The 14,329-nt window shown below is 55.5% G+C and overlaps 2 protein-coding genes across 2 annotated transcripts; one reads left to right on the top strand and one right to left on the bottom strand.

Moving 5' to 3' along the window:
- Positions 1–359: 359 nt before the first annotated feature.
- Positions 360–9,274, bottom strand: VSIG10 (V-set and immunoglobulin domain containing 10). The gene is made up of 8 exons (XM_062631176.1): positions 8,983–9,274; positions 7,568–7,852; positions 4,036–4,317; positions 2,922–3,215; positions 2,332–2,442; positions 1,914–1,926; positions 1,012–1,169; positions 360–913 (listed from the first exon to the last, which is right to left on the bottom strand). The coding sequence occupies exons 1-8, from the start codon at positions 9,065–9,067 to the stop codon at positions 843–845; spliced, it is 1,299 nt and encodes a 432-aa protein (XP_062487160.1). The 5' UTR covers positions 9,068–9,274; the 3' UTR covers positions 360–842.
- A 737-nt stretch (positions 9,275–10,011) lies between these two features.
- PEBP1 (phosphatidylethanolamine binding protein 1) lies at positions 10,012–12,380 on the top strand. The gene is made up of 4 exons (XM_062631178.1): positions 10,012–10,209; positions 10,509–10,618; positions 11,105–11,205; positions 11,555–12,380. Exons 1-4 carry the CDS (start codon positions 10,075–10,077, stop codon positions 11,770–11,772), a joined length of 564 nt encoding a protein of 187 aa, XP_062487162.1. The 5' UTR covers positions 10,012–10,074; the 3' UTR covers positions 11,773–12,380.
- The last annotated feature ends 1,949 nt before the right edge of the window (positions 12,381–14,329 follow it).

Consider the following 14,329-nt stretch of genomic DNA (forward strand, 5'->3'; position numbering starts at 1 on the left):
TCACTGCTCTCAGCACACTTCACCTCTCTGCGTGCCCAGGAATGCCTCCCCTTTCCACCCCACGCGCCATCAGATCCCCTTTGTTCCCCCATGTTCCATGAAGCCCCCCTCATCCCCCATTACCCTTCACATGCCCTCAGGTCCCCTCTGTGCACTCCCTTCTCCATCATCCCCACTTCACACAGTTGATTATTGCTGGTCCCCTCTTGCAGAGCCCTCTGCTCCTCTCCATGCAGATCCCGCTCCCCTCATCCCCTCCCCGTAAGTCCCCTCCATGCTTCCCACCACAGCCAGGCATCCCCCTCAAAACCACTGCCAGCTAACTCCCAACTTAGACACGGCGCAGCATTCCAGACGGATTAGGGGAAAAATGTTTTATCATAAAACCAATAAAGCCCCCTATAGTCAGCAGCACCCATGTCCTGCCCATGCACCACTTGTTTCTTCTGTCATCCCAGGACCATTGTGGCCCCGCAGTGACTTCCTCCATCGCACTCCTGCAACCCCAGCACTGGTCATGGGGACCATGCCATAGCCCCATGCTGGTATCTGAGTCCATCAAGGGGAGCAGGCTACAGACACCCACTTGTGAGCTCTGCCTGCACTGGGTGCCACCTTGTTCAAAAGGCATCTGAGACAAAGAGGAAGGTGAAAGAGGGGAAATGGAGACACGTGGCTGGGTAAGGACAGAGGGGAAGCTGGGGAAGGGGTGAGTGGAGAAGGCAGTGAGGATGCTCTGACCGATCCAGCCCGCTGAGGACAGCCTGTGCTCAGCCACACAGCAAGGATGTGCCTGGCGCTGGGCATCCAGCTGGAGCTCTGTGTGCTTCTGCTTCATGGAACTATGAGCCTTGTGTCTCCTCTCCCCTCATTTCCTCTGCAGAGCCCCTGCCATGCTGCTCGCCATCATCACCTGCACAGGGCACAGAGCAGCAGCATCTCAGCAGGAGCCAAAGAACAGGAATCCCTCCCTCCCAGCAGGAAGAGGCTGCAGAAGGCACCAGGGCTCACCTTCCATAAGGCACTTGAGATAAGGAGCCGGAACGCTGCTCCCATTGACCAGTGCCAGCACCTCCTGCTTGGCAGAGCTGCTCATGGCCTCTTCTTCCCCATTCCCATCGTCATCATCTGAGTCCACCAGCACTAGGATGTCATCTGAGTCTCGATTCCTGTGAGGAGCAGAGCATGCAGATGCTAAAAGGCTGAGGACAGCCTATCCTGACTCTCCCTCCAGCCTGTGCCCCCTAGGCTTTGACCAGCCTCTACCCCAAAATGACCAATGTTGATGGACTCCTCCAATCCTGCACTAACCATGTGCAAAACCAGCTCGTTTCAGACCACCACCACATTCTGCACTGCTTCCCACTCACTTCCCAAGTCCTCCAACCACTTCACAAACATTCATGTACTAAACTTCACCAGCCCCTCCAGAGAGGAGCTGTCTTCCCTCCTGTACGGATGGGGAAATGATGGCACCCAGAAGAGACTTCCCATGCTGCAGCTCCACAGCTGTGGGAAGAGGGGCAAGGGAAGGAGCAGGGCCAGGAGGAGTGCAAGCTGGAAGTGGGGAAGCAATGTGGTGCACCCAAACTCCAAGGTGGCACTTGTTCATGTGCATCCTTCCTGAGGGGTAAGGACATGGTGCAGTCCGGTTACTCCTCCTCAACTTCACTGTCCCTGTGCAATCCCAAAGTGACTGGGATCCTGCTCCTGCTCTGACGCCAGGTGTACCCCTCTCTCCCCTCAACCTGCACCCATGCCAGCCCCACCACCCCCTTCCACAGGCACAGCTCCCAGGTAAGAACAGCTCTGCTCTGGGAATGGCTCCTGCCTCAGAGGTGGATCCCTCTCCTCTTGCAGGAGCCTCACTAGTGAGGCCTCGTGGGACTGCACTGAGGAACATCAGCACTTACCTGAATGCAGCACCTGAACGGGAGAGAAAGGAAGGGAAAAGAGCATTAGAAACCAGCCCCAGAGCAGTCCCAGTTTTACTGCACAAGCCCTGTCTATCCTGCCTGGGAGAGGATGGTCTCTTGCAGCCACATGTGGAGGCTCAGACAGGAAGGTGACCTGCCCATGTATGCAATGGCAGCATTAGAGGGCTCACAAGGAAAGGGGAGAAGGCCCACCACAGTACAGCTCCCTAGAGAAGGGGAGGGGGAGAACACAGCTGCTGTTTCAAACCCATGTGACAGGGTTTATGACCAGGAGCAGGGTGAGGCCCAAGGGCTGTGGTGATCATCAGTGGCTGACTCCAGCACACCAGGAAGGACAAGCAGGTTGGGGATAAAACCAGACCAACCCAGTCCCTATGCAGAGCAGAACTCCTACCTCTGAGGCACAGCAGGGGACTGTAGTACAAGACAACCCCGGTGACAGTGAGGACAGCCAGCAGGGACAGGACCACCACGGCACCCACGACCCCAACAATGTTCACTGGCTCTGTGGAGAGGAGACAGAGCAGGTCAGTTGTCAGGAACAAGGATGGATGAGGAATTTCCAGTGCAAGTAACAGAGCAGGTCCCAGCTCCCATTTCCCATCCCAGCAACAGTCACACCAGCACAAAGGGTGAGGGTTTCAGCCACTCAAGCTTCATTGACTTAGAAGTGACCAGTGCAGTTTTGTGCCCACTTACATTTAGTGACAGTGAATCAGCCCCTGCACAATGCACCTCGAGCAGCTTGGCTCTTGGAGGTGCTCCTCTGAGCCCACAACCCCCAGGAGGGATCAAGGATGTACCTCTCTGGCCCACTGCTCTGAGGTGAGGGGAATTGGTCCTTTTCACCCTGGGCTGAAGGGAGCCAGTCCTGCATCAACACTTGCCACAAGAGCATGGGAAGCATCAAAGGATGTATGGAAGGCAAAGAGGACTCTAGTGCAAACGGCCCCAGTGAGCTGTGTCCCCACAGTCCCCACTCACCCTTCACTGTGAGGCAGATGAAGAGCTCCCTCAGCCCCACAGGGTTCTGAGCCTTGCAGACGTAGCAGCCCCCGTCGGTGGCCTGGGAGCAGTTCTGGATGGTGAGCCGGGACACGTTGCCCTCCTGGGCAATGAGGTACCTGCCTCCGGGCTGGATCTCTGCCCCTGGCTGGGTGATGCCCCGCAGCCATGTGAGCCTCGCTGACGGGGTGCTCTCGGTCACTCGGCATGTCAGGGTCACGCTGTCACCCACCAAGCAGGTCTTTGGGGGATCTGATTCCAGTGAAGGGATTTCTGAGCAGCCCCGGGGCAAGAGGAACAAGGAAAGAGTCAGGGAGGGAATGGAGGAGTTTAACAGAAGGAGCAATCAGCATCTGCCTGATTAATAATCATTAACAGGAGGAGGTCAGGCAGGAGTCTGGGCTTGAGCACTGAGGGGCTGGCATTCAGCTCACTGGCAGGACTGCAGCAGCCTCCCAAGGACAATCTGAGCAATTTCACATTGCTTGTCTGACACCCATCTTTGTATCCCCATTGGGATATACAGATTTATATCTGCCAGTGGGAAGACGGCAGAGAGGAGAAAGGCAGCCCAGGATTGCTCCTTGGGATCAGCAGAGCTCTTGTGTAGCTCTGACAAAGGAGGATAAATACAGCTCAGGTTTCCCAAAGCAGCTTTAGTCAGATCCCTCAGATGCCTGATGGGGGTCTGGGGACATCCATGACCTCCCTCCCCTAAGCCCAGCCCTACCAAACTTAACGTCAAGCTAAGCAAGGCACAAAAACCACCTCCCACTTTCACGCAGTGCTTGCACAGGTGAAAAGCTTCGTGTGGGACGATTCAGCCCCTGAAGATGTACCCAAAACACAACTCACCTGCAGCTGTGCCCTGATGGATCTCAGCTGCAGGACTTCCATGCCTTGGGCAGCCACCTCTGCAGAAGCCCAGCCCTGCTACTCCTAGCATCTCCCCCTGCAGCAGGCAAGTGCCTGCAAGCCTGTCTTGCCTGAGCCCTGCTTTAGTGCTCTGGAGGGCCGAGGATGACCAGGGCTGCTGCCTGCCCCACCATCAGCAGGCTCCTGAATGGCCACTAAGGTGGGCAAGAGAACTCACTTATCTCCACAGTGCACGTGGGCTCCTCCTGCCTGACCACGTGGCTCCCCACACACTTGAACACTTGGCGGTGGGAGAGGTGGGAGCTGTTGAGCGTTTCCACGTGGGTGTCCGAGGAGCTCGTGGAGCTGAGGACCCAGCTCGAGTTCTCCAGGTCCTGTCCCTCTTCTCTCCAGTGCAGGGTGGGGTGGGGATACCCCCCAGGCCAGCTGCAAACCAGCTGCAGCATCAGCCCCGATGCGGAGGTCTCAGCCCAGCACTTTGGGGTTGACTGTGGTGGATCTATCAGAAAGGACAGCACGTGGTTAGAGACGCTTTCAGGTCACAGCTCTTGGTGTCCCAGGGGCTGGAACTCCCCCAGGTGCTGGTGTTTGACATCATTCCCCTTGAAAACCTTCCTGGTTTCCCTGCTTATCTTCTCCCTGACCTGTGTCCCACAGCCCCAGGGAGAGCACAGGTCTGAATGACAGCCAACAGGGACCAAGCAGGGGCTGTCACAGCAGCCACAGCCAAACCCTGAGGGACTATTGCACAGGGAGGAGAAAGATCATTGCCACAGCTTTATCCAGTGGAGCACCTAAAGCGCAAGACAAGCACCTAAAAACACAGTGAGAGAACCAAATCTCCACCCTGCCCTTGGTCCTCATGCCACAGCTACAAAGGGGTGACACCGATTCGCACTACTTGACAACAAGGATCAACCTGTCCCCATCACTGAGACAAGCATTAAGACTTCTCAAGGGAATGTGGAAAGCATCAGGGCTCTTGCTTAGGGACAAGCCACCAGCTCCTCAGAGCCACTACCTCCAAGCTGGAGCACTTCCCCAGTCCATGCTGAAGGAAGAGGCTGTTCCTAGTGTACAAGATGCTCTGCCCACAGGGTGACTCCAGCTTGCAGGGCCACAGATACGTGCCACTGAAGCCAAAGCAAGTGTGCTCTGCTCCTGCCCAGCACCACTGTCACTGCCACATGGTATTGCTCACCTGCACAGCACACTCTGTGTCCACACCATGCTGCAGCAGTGGGGACAAACTCCAGCAGGGAACAGAAGCAGGGTAGGTCACCACTGGCCTTGTGCCAGGGCCACCTCATCACCGCAACGACTGTGTTTGTTATTTAAATACAGGAACCACGACATGGTGTCCGGAGCAGGTCAGAAGGCAATAGAAACCCAAGAGCAATCCCTCAGGCAGAGCAGGGCTTTATGCAGCAGGAGTTCCTGAGTGTCTCCCATGGGATGGTTTCACAGGCACACACCCATGCTCAGACAGACACACGTGTCTTTAACAGCCACAGGGATTCTGGACTCTGATCCAGGCAGCATTAGCACACCGTGCCCCTGTGGCTGGCTTACCTGACCCAACCAGACACCACTGAGAGCTCAGCCCCTCACAGGAGGTGTCAGAGGGATGCCTGGGATTTATTTTGTGGAGCGTTTATTCAAGTGACTTTCAAATGACAAAGGAAACAAGTCACCATCATGGCAAAACCCCCTGTGAGCTCCATTCATACCTTCCTGGGGCTTGGCTTTACACACACACAGCTCGTATAATCTTTGAAACCATCCAGCTTTGGCAAGGAATTTCTCGACACCACTTCCTCTGCCTCAGCTCTAGGGAGGATCACAACTCACCCCAAACCCTGGCTGTGGATAACAACAGCAACCTGTCAGCCTGAACCACCACAAACCACCCCACTTTGAGAGGCAGACCCAGCACAGGAGGAACGTGCTTCACATCCTGGACTCCCAGGCTCTCCCAGTACAACTCCAGTGCCCAAATGCCAACAGAGATCTGTTCCCAAAGCGTTAACAAACCACAAAGACCTAAAAACCTCTGATCTCCCTCAACCAAAAACCCTCAAAAAACACCAGCAAAAAGGACCTCATGCCCACAGAGAAGCCCACAGCAGCTTGTATCACACTGGACACAACCATACCAAGGAATCCCTTGGAGATGTGCAACGCACACCATGTGCTTCCAATCCAGAACAAACACAGACCAGCACCTCAAGACAGGGCTGCAACTTTGTTGTGTTGCTAGAAGCAATACTGCTGGTGGGAGTTTTAAATGCAGTGTTGAGCAGAGAACTTTAAGTACAACCCATGAGACAGTTGAGAAGCTTCAACCTCCAGCATTTGCTGATGCTGCTTCTGCTGATCTAAAGCACCACCAGAAACACCTCTCTTGCCCATTTTAGGGCACACCAGTGTCCCAGATCACCTTTGGAAATGAATTTACACATTAATTCTGGGCTAGTCAATGAAGCTCAGAGGCAGCACCAACACTTGGCATGCCATAGGTATCTTTTGCTCATGTGGGGTTGGCACCAGTGCTCCAGATTGAGGGCTCCCCCTCCCCAGCGCTGTGCCTACATATATATATCCTCTGAAGCAGGCTGGGCTTTGAGTCCCTCACTCCAGCTCCCTGTGACCCTGCAAAGCTCGTCTGCAAGTGCCTTGACCCAGGAATGAACGTGACCTTTCTGAGCTTGAATCTGTACAGAACAGGCACAACTTTTACAAACACCGAGGAGCAAGGAACACCCTGAATGCAAACAGAAAACACCTCTCACGTACAGCAGGCGTTGACGGCAAGCCCAGCATGAAAGGAAGGGGCTGAGAGAGCACAGAGTGTCACCAAAACATGCAGACTGACAACAGCCCTTCCCTCTCCTCAACCCTGTCACATGGACTCGGCTGGCACAGAGGCCAGCAGCTCAGAGCCCAGCTCACAGCTGGTTTGACTTGGGGAAGGGTCCAAGAATGGCACCAGCCACAGGACCTCCTAATCTGCATGAGGCTGTTCCACAGAAGAGATGAGGCATCCAAGGAGGATACTGGTCCTGCACCAGCAGCGTGCAATGTGACTTCAGAGCTCTCCAGCCTGGGCTTGTGAAGGATTCAAAGGGGATGAATGAACGAAACAGAGATGGGAGAGAGCACCAAAACACACAACAGGACCAAAAGGCTGAAAGAATGGCCTGCGCTGGCACGCTCCCAGCAGGAAATTTAAAGAATGGGGTGTTTCCATCAAATTCGGAAGGCTTCACTCTCAGACTTGGCACAGACAGCTTCTGAGCTGAGGTCCCTCCATTCTCCCACTGAAATGAACAGCACAGCAGACCGATTTCAAACAGTCTGTAAGGCAGTGAGCAGCAGCCCCCATCCTAAGATATACGAAGGCTCAAGTCAGCCATGTTCTGAGGCACAGGACCAAGTACAGGATATGAAAGATCTGTTCAAAAACTAGTTCATCATCACCACCGAGGAAGGAACTGAAGTGACACAGTGAAGAGTTCACTGCTGGTGCTTCATCCTCAGCATCACACACAACTGGTCCTGGACAGACCTTACAGATACACATCCTCATGCTTGGGAGTGAACCTGTAACTGAGCAGCACCAGCCTGCCCACAGGTTTTGCACGATGTGGCCACCTCGTCCTATTTGACATTGCTTTTCCAACACTGCAAATGAATGTGGGCTCCTGTGGGACTGAGGGGAGGGAATTCGAGAGGCAGGACAAACTTACTGGCTACCAGGAGCTGGACCCTGTGCTCATGGTCTGTCTGGTTCAGCACCTCTTTGCAGGTATAGTTGCCTTCATCCTGCGCACGCAGCTCTGTGATGCTCAGAGAGCTGTTGTCAACCAGGGAGAAGCGGACATCCGGGGGGAAGGCGACCCTTGAGGAGAAGAGTGGGGGGAAAGAGTGTGGATCCCCTTGGAACCACAGCACCTCGGTGGCTTCTTTGGAGACATTGCGGCACAAAAGGAGGATGCTTCCTCCAACCTTCCCGAAGACCACTTCCTCTGTTCCTGCAAAACAGAAGGGACAGCATTAGGGATGTAGGGAACCAGCAAAGCCCTCTTCTGCCAGCAAAGACCTGTATATATATATATATATATATATATATCATATATATATATATGAGATATACATGAAGACCTGTATATATGTATATTATACGCAAAGACCTATATACATATATATATGATATATTATATGCAGACATGTATATATGTATATATGATATATATTATAGACAAAGTCCTGTGTGTATATATATGATATATGCAAAGACCTGTACATATGCATATATGATATATATTATACACAAAGACCTGTGTGTGTATATATATATTATATGCAAAGACCTGTACATATGTATATATGATATATATTATACACAAGGACCTGTATATATATATATGATATACATGCAAAGACCTGTGTATATATATGTTATATATCATACACAAAAACCTGTGTGTGTATATATATGAGATACATATATGCATACACAAAGAGGTGGTATCCGTCCAGGTCTCTGTGATACATACCAACCCTCCAAGGTGCTTGTTAGGGGCCCTGCTACCAAACTATCCCCAATACCCATTTGGCAACTACAAATGTTTGTTGCAGACACGGTCAAGAGGAGGGACACAGCTCAAAAGCCCCAACAGGGAAGCAAGAACCAAGCCATTTCTGACCCAGAGGAGGCCAACAGAGACCCAAAGGAGAGCAGTGCTGGAGCACCAATACAGCGAACGGCAATGGCCACGCTTGGCCCATGCTCTGGGGACCACTTGCCCGAGAGCTCAGGCTCCGAAAAGGAGACAAAAGCCACCCCAATACTGGTGATGAGGAAGGTGGAAAACTGATGGAAAACTGAGGAACTGATGTCCCCCTCTCACCTCTCCCACCCTCCCCTGCCAAACGGCACCCCACAGGGCTCTGCAGCAGTCCCCCCTTCCACCACCCTCCCCTCAGCATCCGTCCCGCTTGTTTCCAACGGGAATCGTGTTGTTTTATGCACCAAAAAAAGTACTTTTCAAACCGAGAAGCCCGCACCGGGGCCGGCCCGCAGGTGCGCGCCGCGCTGAGGTAAGGGCTGTCATGGCCACGGCCCGGCGCTCTCAGCTCTCCTCCCCTCGCTCCCCGCTACCTGTGGCGTCCCTGCGCGGCACCAGCCTCCACACGCAAAGGGCGAGGAAGAACCGCGCTGGCGGGGTCCTGCCGGGGAACCGCATCGCCGCCGCAACGAGCCTCCCGCCTCGGGGAGGCGGTGCTGCCCGGCCAGCGGGCAGGAGAAGAGGGCGGGCAGCTCCGGACGGGCCCGCCCGCCTCCCTCTGCGCCGGCCGGGGCCGCGGGTCCTGGACCAGACCCTGCCGCCTCAGCCCGCCATCTTGGGCGCCGCCATCTTGGGCGCCCCCCGGGCCACGCCCGCCATCTTGGGTACCCCCCTCAGGGCAGGGAGCCGGGCTATGGCCGGCGGTGGTTAACACAAGGAGGATGGTGCTTCCACAGCAAAGCGAAGCAGACGTAGTAAGCAAAACCTCCCAACCGGAGGATCTGCCGTAATTCAACCGCTCAGAGACACCCCGAGAGCAACGGGAGCAGGAAGCACAGCGGTAAATGGCTGTGAGCCTCGCCGCAAGCTGTGTGGTTCTTGGGGATGGGGTTGGAAAAGAGGCAGGCAGCAGGTTAAGGCAAAACTGGACAGCAGCAGAGCGCGAAGAAGGATGGGGAGGAGGAAGCAGGTGGAAAGGGGAAAGGATGAGCTGCTCTGCAGCTGGAGGGATCCCAAGGACACACGCGACCAGGAAAGATGCGACTGCTTTCATGTTTCAAGGTGTCCCTTGGATGTGAAGGTAACACAGCACAGCCAGCGCGCTGCGCACTTAAAGCAGCGGATGCATGAGGAGAAAAGGTCCCGGTACATAGGTTTCTGTGCTAAGCGATGCCAAGTGACCCCAAGGGCTGTGTCCTCAGGCTCCTCCAGGACCGCCTGGGCAGGGCACAACACGACCAGCTCCGCACCTCATTAATAACCTAATTAGGTTAATAACCTAATTAACACTGGGGCAGCAGAGCCCGGCCCCTCCCGCCCTGCGCCAACACCGAGCGGCACCGCCTGGGGGCGCCATAACAGCTGGAGCGTCTCCACCAATGGGAACGGAGCGTGGCGGCGCCTCCGCCAATGGGAGCGGGGAGGCGGGCACGGTGCGCAGAGCTCAGGTCGGTGCAGCCGGAGCCATGCCCGTGGACCTGGCGTTGTGGAGCGGGCCGCTGAGCCTCACCGAGGTGGAGCAGAAGCCGGCGCAGCCCTTGCGGGTCAAGTACGGCTCCGTGGAGATAGATGAGCTGGGCAAGGTGCTCACGCCCACTCAGGTGAGGGAGGGCCCGGCCTGTGGTGCAGGGGGGCGCGGCAAAATGGCGGGAGGCGGCCGGGCCTCTTGGGCCTCCTCTGTGGCAGCTCCTGTGGGAGCCTCCCCGGGTGCTGAGCTCTGCTGTCGGCTCCGGCCCCGCTCCGTGCTGCCGGAGAAACCCCGGCGGCTCTGATAAGCCGGGGGTGAGCCGGTACGAACGGCCTTGAAGTGCGCGGTTTTTGGTGCGTGCGGTGGGCAGGCGTGCGAGCAGGGCGGCTGGCGTGGAGCTGGCTGCTCCTGCTGACGCTGTCGTCCCTGCAGGTGCAGAATCGCCCCACCAGCATTGAGTGGGATGGCTGTGATCCCCAGAAGCTTTACACCCTGGTTCTCACGGACCCAGATGCGCCCAGTAGGAAGGACCCGAAGTTCAGGTAACGGGGACGGGGCAGCTCCCTGGGGTGATTGGGGAAAGTGGAGCATCGCTCTTGGTCTGATCAGGGGGTCAGGAACGTGCAGCAGTGAGTCTGTGCCCTTGTATCTCCCCTTGAGACAGGGACAGCATGGGGAGGAGCAGCTGCTTTTGCCAGGGGTGGTTGAAGGTCTCTTGTAGCTTAGAGTAGCACAGCATCGTCTGCTTGCTTTAATTTGGTGTGTGTGCGAGTTAGAATTAGGGCTCTCTGTGGAGGCAGTGCAGGCTTCAACCTGGGGCCAGCTCACCCTTCTCAAGCCAAGCTCTGCCTATCACATAGCCACAGGGCAGGAGGGCAGACCCTGCTCTAGGACTGGCAAACGAGGAGGGGCAGTTCTTCAGCTGCAGTTACCCTGTCCTGACTGCAGAAAAGCAGCAGCCTGGGGCAGTGAAGGGTCTTGCTGGGGCTGTGATGCAGCCTCACTGCTTTTTGCCGTTCTCCTTCCAGGGAATGGCATCACTTCCTGGTGACCAACATGAAAGGCAACAACGTGAGCAGCGGGACTGTGCTGTCCGATTACGTCGGCTCCGGCCCTCCCAAAGGGACAGGTTGGTACTTCCATGTGGCAGTTCCCGTGCTCCAGGCACAGTGGTGCTGTGTCGACCAGATGCAGAGAGGAGGGTGGGAGCTCTGCAGGAAACTGCCTGCCTGCTTGGCACGTGCCATGCTGCAGGAATGGCCCACACAGCACAGCTTGTGGCTGCATGTGCTCATGGCTGTTATGAATAGCTGCCTGGTTCAAGGCCATCACAGTTACACACAGCATACTCAGGCTGCGTTCCAAGCCTGGGGAATGCAGGCCTCCATTCCCCAGCACTCCCGGGGTCACTTCAGAGCAGACCTGGCCCCGGGAATCGCAGGTGCATGGCCCTGGTAACGCTGTGTTGCTCCCCGCAGGGTTGCACCGCTACGTGTGGCTGGTGTACGAGCAGCCCAAGGCGCTGTCCTGCAACGAGCCCATCCTCTCCAACCGCTCCGGGGACAAGCGAGGCAAGTTCAAGGTGGCCTCTTTCCGCAGCAAGTACGAGCTGGGGGTGCCGGTGGCTGGCACGTGCTACCAGGCCGAGTGGGATGACTACGTGCCCAAGCTGTACGAGCAGCTCTCGGGCAAGTAGGGCGCGGGGCGGTGAGGAGGAAGCACTGTGCAGCACCCCAGGGACCGGGCTGGTCGGAGCACGTGGCTGTAGTTCTGTTTAGTTAGTGAATCGAACCTAACTGCTCCCGTTCCTGGAGCTGTAACCTGCCCCTGCCCCTGTCCTCCCTGAGGCTGCTCCGTGTCGGTGTGCTCCAGCCCCGTGCTGTGCTTCTGCTGGCTCCCGCACATCCAGGTGATCACTGTAAGGGCCACCACCCCCAGGCTGACCTGCTCAAGGGAAGCCAGACCTGTGTTAGTGTCCCTGCTGTACTGAAGGTGGTGTGGGTACAGAACCACTTCTGGGGTGGTGCTGGCTGCGTAGTCTCCCTTTTCCAGGAGAGGAGGGGGCAGGCGAAGGGAAACCCTCATTTCTGTCGTGTATTCCTTTTACCCTCAAGCCTTTGGCCAGCGCATCCACTGCAGTGAACCACTAAAGTAGTGAGGGTGCAGCTAAGCTGATTTATAGCACTGCCTTCTGTTCTCTGTTGCCACTCAAAGCTGAGAGACCACTTCCTTTGTCGGAGTTCTGTTGTGTCCCGATCTCAATGTGCTGTTTGCTCACAGTGCAATTAAAAACGTACCAAGGTGGACGGTGTGGTTCTTGTCTTGGGGGTGGAGGGGGGCAGCTTGGTGTCACCATTCCTTTCCTCCTGGTGGTGCACCCTAGAACTGGAGGTGCTGGAGGAGTGCAGCTCCAAGCAGCCACGTCCTATCCAACAACTTAACCTTGTCTGGATCCGTTTTAATCTACATCCATTTAATCTACATCCACTCACCTCGAGGCTCAGCCTGCTGTCACAGCAAACGGTGCTGCCAGGCTGGCTGTGCAGCTGCAGAGAGGACACTTCTCGGGGTGCTACTGAAGCTGCTCTAACTCAGCAGCAGTGTGACTGATCCCCTGAGAACCTTCTGTCACCAGCCTTGAAGCTCTGCAGCTGATGAGCCCCTCCACCTGCAGAGGTGACGCGTGGGCTGTCCCACATGGGTGCAGAACTGGAGGCCTCATCACCCCACAGGAGCCCACCGCAGAGGCTCCACCAGCTTTACTGACCTGCAGCCAGGCTCCAGCGTCCTGGTTGTCCTCCTGATGCTCCAGCAGTGAGGCCTGGTGCTGCCTCCCGAGTGCTTAAAGTGGAGAACGAGCCTTTGGTCCAGTCTGGCATCTTTAAAAGGTTAAAAGATGGGGCCAGTGTAATTCCCAGAGAAGCTGTGGCTGCCCCATCCCTGGCAGTGTTCAAGGTCAGGTTGGACACAGGGGCTTGGAGCAAGCTGCTCTAATGGAAGGTGTCCCTGCCCGTGGCAGGGGTTGGAACTGGGTGACCTTTAAGGTCCCTTCCAACCCAAACCAGGTTGGGATGCTGTGATACTCTACCTCATGGAACTAAAAGCTTTAAACTGGTCCCTTCCTGAAAGGAAGTGAGTCTGGAACTGAGGAAGGGGCTTGGGTTCTACCCCAAGGCAGTTTGTCAATCCAGCCATTAAACAGGTAATCCAGATGGGAAACATCCCCACCTGCTCCAGCCCAACATCCCCATGACCAAGCGGATCAAGCAGCAGGGACCCATCAGCTCATCCATCCTGGGACTAAACCCAACCTCAAACCCCTTCACTGCCTGGAACAACAGGTTTGGGGTTGGGACACCCACATGGTGGGGGGGTGACCTCCCTGTGCTCCCACCATCCATCCATCCATCCATCCATCCATCCATCCATCCATCCATCCATCCATCCATCCATCCATCCATCCATCCATCCATCCATCCATCCATCCATCCATCCATCCATCCATCCATCCATCCATCCATCCATCCATCCATCCATCCATCCATCCATCCATCCATCCATCCATCCATCCATCCATCCATCCATCCATCCATCCATCCATCCATCCATCCATCCATCCATCCATCCATCCATCCATCCATCCATCCATCCATCCATCCATCCATCCATCCATCCATCCATCCATCCATCCATCCATCCATCCATCCATCCATCCATCCATCCATCCATCCATCCATCCATCCATCCATCCATCCATCCATCCATCCATCCATCCATCCATCCATCCATCCATCCATCCATCCATCCATCCATCCATCCATCCATCCATCCATCCATCCATCCATCCATCCATCCATCCATCCATCCATCCATCCATCCATCCATCCATCCATCCATCCATCCATCCATCCATCCATCCATCCATCCATCCATCCATCCATCCATCCATCCATCCATCCATCCATCCATCCATCCATCCATCCATCCATCCATCCATCCATCCATCCATCCATCCATCCATCCATCCATCCATCCATCCATCCATCCATCCATCCATCCATCCATCCATCCATCCATCCATCCATCCATCCATCCATCCATCCATCCATCCATCCATCCATCCATCCATCCATCCATCCATCCATCCATCCATCCATCCATCCATCCATCCATCCATCCATCCATCCATCCATCCATCCATCCATCCATCCATCCATCCATCCATCCATCCATCCATCCATCCATCCATCCAT

The sequence above is a fragment of the Pezoporus occidentalis genome, unplaced genomic scaffold (assembly GCF_034315485.1).
Source record: "Pezoporus occidentalis ecotype Australia unplaced genomic scaffold, CSIRO_AGI_Poc_V1 ctg37, whole genome shotgun sequence".
NCBI classification, from domain to species: domain Eukaryota; kingdom Metazoa; phylum Chordata; class Aves; order Psittaciformes; family Psittacidae; genus Pezoporus; species Pezoporus occidentalis.

Excerpts from the sequence above, each read along its gene's own strand:
- PEBP1 (XM_062631178.1), top strand. The coding sequence starts at position 10,075 with ATGCCCGTGGACCTGGCGTTGTGGAGCGGGCCGCTGAGCCTCACCGAG. Across the intron at positions 10,619-11,104 it reads AGGAAGGACCCGAAGTTCAG|GGAATGGCATCACTTCCTGG; the intron begins GTAACGGGGACG and ends TTCTCCTTCCAG. Across the intron at positions 11,206-11,554 it reads CGGCCCTCCCAAAGGGACAG|GGTTGCACCGCTACGTGTGG; the intron begins GTTGGTACTTCC and ends TGCTCCCCGCAG.
- VSIG10 (XM_062631176.1), bottom strand. The coding sequence starts at position 9,067 with ATGCGGTTCCCCGGCAGGACCCCGCCAGCGCGGTTCTTCCTCGCCCTT. Across the intron at positions 7,853-8,982 it reads GCCGCGCAGGGACGCCACAG|GAACAGAGGAAGTGGTCTTC; the intron begins GTAGCGGGGAGC and ends TCTGTTTTGCAG. Across the intron at positions 914-1,011 it reads TCTCAAGTGCCTTATGGAAG|GTGATGATGGCGAGCAGCAT; the intron begins GTGAGCCCTGGT and ends TGCCCTGTGCAG.